This window comes from Egretta garzetta, unplaced genomic scaffold, assembly GCF_000687185.1.
Source record: "Egretta garzetta isolate BGI_Z169 unplaced genomic scaffold, ASM68718v1 scaffold21, whole genome shotgun sequence".
NCBI lineage: Eukaryota > Metazoa > Chordata > Aves > Pelecaniformes > Ardeidae > Egretta > Egretta garzetta.
This window is the reverse complement of record NW_009258668.1, coordinates 342,920-350,807: the sequence shown is the minus strand read 5'-3', so window position 1 is coordinate 350,807 and position 7,888 is coordinate 342,920. Positions and strand designations below refer to the sequence as shown.

At 45.1% G+C, this 7,888-nt stretch overlaps 1 protein-coding gene across 1 annotated transcript in view; it reads left to right on the top strand.

Annotated features, from left to right (window-relative positions):
- The window catches only part of MDGA2 (MAM domain containing glycosylphosphatidylinositol anchor 2), a 325,099-nt gene that overhangs the window by 80,409 nt on the left and 236,802 nt on the right, over positions 1-7,888 (top strand). The window contains exons 3-4 of the mRNA XM_035888425.1: positions 486-682; positions 4,677-4,809. Of these exons, the coding sequence (XP_035744318.1) occupies positions 486-682; positions 4,677-4,809 (330 nt within the window). The remainder of the gene's footprint in view (positions 1-485; positions 683-4,676; positions 4,810-7,888) is intronic.

The window sequence follows — 7,888 nt, the reverse complement described above, 5'->3', positions numbered from 1 at the left end:
CATTCCAGGCCAGGTTGGCCGGGGCTGTGAGCAACCTGATGTGGTTCAAGGTGTCCCTGCTCCTGCAGGGGGGTTGGGCTGGGTGACCTCTGGGGGTCCCTTCCCACCCAAAACACTCTGTGATTCTATGAATCTATGAAACAAGTACTAAAGCAGTACAGGTGAAACCTAAATATTAGTGGAACCAACAGAAATACGATCGACTTTGTCCTCTATGATCTCCTATATATTGTTACATTGAAAACCCTGAGTTGTAAATAAAGATCCAGTTGTGCTTGGTGCTCTACAGGTGAAAACAAACTCTAAACCTGGATTCTGCTGCAGAAGTCCTAAACCGTACATTTGTGGCTTGTAGAGCTGTGTTGCCCCTATTTTGCTGTTGACTCGTATACAAGGGGACGCACGCGCTTCCCGTTGCAGAGCCATCGTAAGCTCAACTGAAGCTTGACTTAATCCCAGCTTTTTTTTTCCTTCTGTCTTTCCAGATTTGGACGATCCGATAGTAACAGTCCACCAGAGCATCGGGGAAGCAAAAGAGCAGTTTTACTATGAGAGAACGGTGTTTCTCAGGTGCGTTGCCAACTCTAACCCGCCTGTTCGGTACAGCTGGCGACGCGGCCAAGAGGTGTTGCTGCAAGGGTCTGATAAAGGAGTGGAGATCTACGAGCCCTTCTTTACCCAGGTAGGAATGAAAGCGCAGTATTTCCTCCTTCCTTAGGCCACTTGCAGCAGATTCTTTGCAACTGGATGTGCCTGCATATCCCTGCTGGGTTGGTGGTGTGGATCACTGGGCATGCCCTCCCGCTGACTACACCCTGGCACAAACGCAGCCCTATGTTATTACAAGACTTCCTAACATAAAATAAGTCTTTTAATTTTTTTGTGAAAATTGCAAATTAGGAATTATGTGCGGATGCACGGTGAGCGCTCGCTGCAGGAGCCCCTTTGAAGTCATTTTGCTTGGGTGCTGCAAACCCAACCCCCTGGCTTCACTGCAGTTTCCTAACCTTTTCCAATACAATGCAAAGTGATCCTGCACAGAAGTTATGGCCTAAAAAGCTTTTCAGGAAGGCTGAACTCTATGGCAACTCTCCCTGTTGTTGGTAGGGGGTTTTTTTATTTTATTAGGTGGTTTTTATTTTTTTTTTCTGCCTTTCACTTCTTTGAATATAAGTTGCTGTCCCAGAATTACACACTTAAAAGAGGCGGTGGCAAAGCTGGAAAGAAGTGGGTTTTTTCAGTCTTTAAGTCTTCCTTCCCTCGCTCACAGCCACGAAGGCAGACTGGGCCATCAGAAGAGTCTGTCAGATTAGATCAGGTTAATTTATCGTTAGCACGTTTGCGCCGTCTCAGAATACAAAGTGGCATATCCCGTCGTCTATGGGCAAAAGTGTGTGGCGGTGTTTGCAAAAAGAAAAGAAAAAAAGGAGAAGAAATTGTTTTGGGACGGCTCAAGCAATAACGAGTAAAGACAGAGGTGAAAACTGCCTGGTAATTTGGTCTTCATAGCAGAAAGCGACCTGCAACTTTCATAAATAATTTTCAGCTAATGATTTGAGAGCACCTTCATTTTTTCTTTTTATTGTACTTGACAGCTTTATATTGCTACAGCGCTTTGGTATTTTACTGAGAAACATGTAGCCTGGAACCTTGCAGAGATGAGAATTAGATTACATAGTCAAGTTATTGGTTTCCTAAATGTGATGAGATTATTTTTAATTTAACATGTTGGGGCCCAGTTTAGCAGATCTGTGGCTTGTTTCCCTGGACTCGGGTGTGCAAACAGGAGGTTTGTAATGTTTTAATAAAAAGTAAGAGACTCCCTTGACATGGGATTTTTGGTTTATGTTTCAATGTGGAAATGCTGATGATTACTTTCCCTATCGTCTAACAAGAACGTGTCTAATAAAATGCATCACATGAAATTAGATTCAATATTTACTAATAAATAAATAAATATTTATATATCTCTATATAGTTATATAGAGATATAGATATATAGATATATAGATAGATAGATAGATAGATAGATAGATATATGGATATATAGATATATAGATATATAGATATATATTTCTGTGGTACTAGGAGCATTCTTCCCAGAACCTCTGTCTGGGCTGAATTAATGAGTAAATCAGACTGTCATGTCGACAGTCAAATGCTTATCCATAACCTTTTTACATATATTGGAGGTCAGGTGGAATTAGCGTATCTTGTTGGTGTGCCTACAAGATCTGATAGATTTTTATGAGAGGAAAAGATGTAATTAAAGGTTCAAGAGTCATAAATGTCTACGACACATCTCTGCGTAATTGGTTGAGCTCATGAGATGGTAGCAAGCAGGAGGAGTGGACGTGTGGAGGGATAGAGGGGATTTGGCTTCAGCGCATCAAGAGATACGAATTCGAGGTGGCACTTTTTGGTGATTGCTTTGAAGGTGGATTATCAGTCTGAAAATCAAATTAAATGTAAAGGGAAGCAAATAGTAACACGATTAAATTTTCTAAGGTAGTGTAGCCAAAAAATGGTTAGTTTTTCCTTCCGGTGTTTTTTTTTTGTTGTTGTTGTTCTATTAAATCATAGAAGGCACCTGGAAAACTGGGCACATACAAATGAATTCTTGAACATTGAACAGATTTTGGGTTTTTGATGAGTCAGGTAATGTTAGCTCCTTATTTTAGCTGCCATGAGGAAAAAAATTGAACCAACTCGCACGTTCTCATCTCTGGGAGTATTTGAAATATTGAACTTTTCAAAACCCAAATCTTGGTGCAGATTTCTTTCCAACGAGTTTGCATCATCCTCATTGCACATTGTAATTGCACAGCCTGAGTACAAGATTAAAGTTGCTGTATTTACAATAATTATGCAATTAGACATAATTAGACTAATTATCCAAACCAATGGAGAAAATATATACATTTTTCTAAATCTCTGCAATCTGGGGACATGATCCAGATAGCACTGTGAGTGCAGCCCACAAGTGCAGCTTGGCGTCCAGAGCTAAGGACTGAGTCGCTGGGATGTAGCTGTTCTGCGTTTCCAGAACTCAACGGCTTTGGTAGCCGTGTTCCTGCTAACCTGGGTCGGGCCCTTCTCTAGCCCAGATTAACCTCTTCTTCAAGTGGGATCTTTTTTAGGAGTAGCCTTTCAAAGGCTTGGTCTTGCAAACACTAAATCAGCATGTGCTTAATTTTAAACACATAGTTTTTGTAGGACTGATTGCACATGCAAAGCGCTTCAATTCCAATGCTACAAACATCTACCAAGCTTGATTTCAATGACTGTTTCTTTCCTTGGCTGGCTGGCTGTATCTTCTCTCTCTTTTTTTTTTTTTTATTCCCCTCCTTCTGTACATGTATTTTCACCAACTACCATATATTTGCTAGTCTAGGCCTGGACATTTGGTGCACATAATATTGTTAACTAAATTTAAATACGTTGCTCAAGCTGTGGTAATATTAAAAGTTGTTCAGCTTTAACAGGACACCTGGTAATGAACATTTTCCAAAGTTTGCTCTTTTGATCCCTTGTGAGTCTGCTCAGGGTGGCTGCCTCCTTGGGCTGGGGCTCTGCCTTAGCCTAGTCTAAGCCTAATACATTTTTAGTTTATCACTACAAAGGCAGGCAAAGACTTGAAAGCGGGCAGCTGGAGGAGGAGATTGAAAGCCTGAGGAAGTTTGTTATTTTAATGCTAGAGTGAATAACATGCAGGTATGGATGTGTATAGATCAATCACATGTTTTCGCAGCCCTCCGTGCCATAGCATCCTCACGCCTGACACTCCGGTGTGCTTTGCTTTTTGTCCCGTGCCATCTCCGCGTGCTCAGGAGTTTGTATCGAATGCTCCTTTGAGCTTCTTGTTGCTCTCGTTGCTAACAATACCGTACGATTTTACACACATATTTCAGCACCTTGCTCTTTCTCTGGAGTTTCTGGTTCTGCGGTGCCTATTTCGCATCATGCTACAGTGGAAATCTCATATTTTCCAGTTTTCTCTCAATTGTGCCTGAAGGAACTCCTTCATTACGTATCCCCTTCAGGTCCCTGCTCCGTCATTTACACCGCCAGCTAAAAATAAAACCCATCAGCAGCTCATTTTCAAAGGAAAACAGCAGGATTTCTGCAGCTTGCCTTTTTTTTTGTTTCATCCTGTAGATTGTACCTTAAGATATGGTGGTGGAGGCCCCATCCCTGGAAACATTCAAGGCCAGGTTGGACGGGGCTCTGAGCAGCCTGATCTAGTTAGCGGTGTCCCTGCTCCTGCAGGGGGGTTGGACTAGATGACCTCTAGGGGTCCCTTCCAACCCAAAACATTCTATGATTCTATGATTCTATGATTCTATGATTCTATGATTCTATGATTCTATGATTCTATGATATATTACCCTGAATGATGCCACAACTTGAAAGACTCGGCAGAGCCCTTTCCCCTTCCCTGCTCTCTTTGCTTTTGCCTTTAATATATAAATGGGGCTACGGTTTTAGGTTATGCCAGCCACCATTCTTTCAGGTAATTAAATAAAAGATGTTTTCTGGACCACTTCAACCTCTGCTTCTAATTACCCACCCCCGCACCTTCCTCCTGCCCCCTGGAAGCCAGTCCCGGCGTTCCTGGTGTCCCTGCTTGTTCACTTGGCTTAGCCCCTTCGTAACGCTCTCTCTTGTGCACGCAGGGAGAAACAAAGATCCTGAAGCTGAAGAACCTCCGGCCACAGGACTACGCCAACTACAGCTGCATCGCCTCGGTGAGGAATGTCTGCAGCATCCCCGACAAGATGGTGTCCTTCCGACTCTCTAATAAAACAGGTGAGCCTCCAGCAGCAACCTTCTCTGGTCCGTAGACGTAACCGTGGGGATTTTTTTATTTTTTTCTATCACAGCGTTGTTCTCTTGCTTAAAACGTGGGCAACTGCGTGCAGCCGGGCAGCGGTGGGAGCTACGCAGGAGCGCGGCGTAGAAGTCATTCTCAGGGGTTTTCTTTTTTCCTCGCCCACGTGGGGATTTGAAGGAGAGGTTTTGATTTATGGCTCTCAACATTGATCACTCCCTAGATTTTCGTATCAGGAGTCGCATTTTCCCCCCGTGTCACGGGTTATGGGTAGACTTCGAAGAGGGAAGAGGAAGGGGCATCTCGGCCAAGGCTGGGCGCAGAGTAAAAACAGCTTTTTACAAGTCCTCCAAGTGCTCCCAACCACTTCTCTCAATACTGTGTTGAAAGCTAATTATTTTTGGCCCGCAAAATATTTCAGGAAAAAATCAACCCTTTTATATTCTTTTTTCAACCATCGATTTTATACGATTGATTTGGTGTGTTCCTATATTGATTTGAACATAGAGTGCTTACACTGATCTCAACAAAAGTGTTTTCTTTCAGATGTAATTGGTCCAAATGAAAATACTCGAGCAGTTGTGTGGGAATGCTTTGCAGGAGGGTAACAAGGCGTTTAGCTACAGCCTCTGACCAAGCTGGCTCCCTGTTGGGGCATCTCCTGGGCTTTTGCTCTTTTCCTTGGGCTTGCTACTGGCTGAGCAGGTGTCAGTTGTGCATCTCCCCCGCTCCATGGCTGTATTGCTGCTATGTATCTCACAGAATCCCAGAATCCCAGAGTGGCAGGGGTTGGCAGGGCCCTTCGGAGCTCACCCAGTCCCACCCCCCTGCTCAAGCAGGTTCTCCTAGACCATATTACACAGGACAGCGTCCAGGTGGGGGTTGAATATCTCCGGAGAAGGAGACTCCACAGCTCCTCTGGGCAGCCTGGGCCAGGGATCCATCACCCTCACAGTCAAGAAGTTCTTCCTCACGTTCAACTGGAACCTCTTCTGCTTCAGTTTGTGCCCATGGCCCCTTGTCCTGGTGCTGGGCACCACTGGGAAGAGTCTGGCTCCGTCCTCGTGACCCCCACCCTTGAGATATTTGTCCGTGTTGATGAGATCCCCTCTCAACCTTCTCTTCTCCAGGCTAACCAGTCTCGAGAGCCTCATGCCAGTGGTTGATCGCAACAAGTGCAATTGGGAACGCTAGTTTCCAGGAGGATGGAAATTACAGATTTTAACTCTCGTAAAGGCTCCGTGTCCAGGATCCACAGAGGCTGTGTCTGAAATTGTTCATAAACCTGATGCCAAAGAGCAAAGTCCTTAGCTTAGGTTTCTGAGTAATTAGAAATTTCAGAGCCATGTTTTCCTGGAGAACCGTTCTTCAACAAATGTTGTAACATTTGAAGACTTCAGGTCTTAATGGCACCTTAATAGTGAATGCCTCCGGGCACTGAAAGGAAGCAGCAAATGAACAGAACAGTTGAGGCATTAACATGCTGAGCGCATCTGAGATGAACTATGAGTTTTATTTGCACTTGCACATTTCAGGTTAGTTCTGTCCTCGCAGCTTTATTCCGAGGAGTTGCCTTCAGCTTTTTCTGAATTTCTGATTTGACAGCAGGGACTTCAAAACCGTGGTGTGTACCATTACTGCACGCAACCCACTGCAAAGCAGATGCACAGCTCAGCTCTAAAGCTGCCGCTGGCGGGAGGGGAATTACAGATGGCTCCAAAGGTATCTGGCAAAATGATTTGTAAGCCCTTAATTTACTCTCTCGTTAATTTTGCCAGGGAAAAAAAGGATATCTTAATGTGAGGATTGTCCCTCATTGCTCTGATTTCATACCAGAAGAAGAGGTCTAAAGCCTCTGCCGTGGAGAGGTGATAGTTGGGAGCAACTTTCCTCTCAATGCCGGTAATAACTCATCCACCTTCATCCACGAGAACAGAGGGCGAGAGCTGTGGCTTCCCCCGCTCGTCAGAGCGATAATTGTGCTGTTGGAGCCAGAGCAGTCTTTGTCCATGTTGGACCTCACCTGCGACAGAAGTTTGCTTCTGTTGCAGTAACGGGGGAACATCAAACAGCATAACTACTCTGAAGGACAGGTGATCATGATCTAATTTTGCAAATAGAATTAATTATTCCCACCTTATAAATATCGTATTTATTTTGGGAGAAGGGTGACTTGCTACGTTAACAGGAATTGCTCTTCTGGAGTAATTTCCAAAGTAAACAAGCTTGAAAAGTTATAAAGATTCACACTTTCTCATCAAGAACTTAGTGACAGCCATCATCAAGGGCAAGATTAAATACATGTAGTAATTGCTGCAACATATCATTAAAGATGATGACTGATGTGTTGATGACGCTGGGAGAAAACTTTTCTCATTGGATATGACTTCATCCACTACAGCTCTTTGGTAGAACTTCACCTGGTGTAACTTCATAGAAGTTATATAAATTGTAAATCCAGAGTAATCCAGGATAAATCCAAAGTTATGAAAAATAGAACCTGGACTTGATGCTCTGTTTCGGTACAGAGTAGTCCTAGCCTGTCCACCTGCTTTTAATTTAAAGCTGGAGGCATGTAAGGGAGATGCCTGTCTAATGGAAGCAAAGGAGAGACAAACAGAAGTGTCTGGAAGGTCGCTGTTGTAATTGCTGGAACATCTCCAGAGAAGGGCAGCGGAGCTAGGGAGGGGTCTGGAGCCCCAGGCTGCTGGGGAGCGGCTGGGGGAGCTGGGGGGGTTCAGCCTGGAGCAGAGGAGGCTGAGGGGAGCCCTCATCGCTCCCTACAACTGCCTGAGAGGAGGGGGGAGCCGGGGGGGTCGGGCTCTGCTCCCAGGGAAGGGGCGATGGGACGAGGGGCAGCGGCCTCAAGTTGTGCCAGGGCAGGGTGAGGTTGGCCATGGGGAACAATTCCTTCCCCTTGGGGCTGTCAGGGGCTGGAAGGGGCTGCCCAGGGAAGGGGTCGAGTCCCCAGCCCTGGGGGGATTTAACAGCCGGGCAGAGGCGGTGCTGAGGGCCGGGGTTTGGGGGTGGGATGGCAGGGGTAGGGGAACGGTTGGA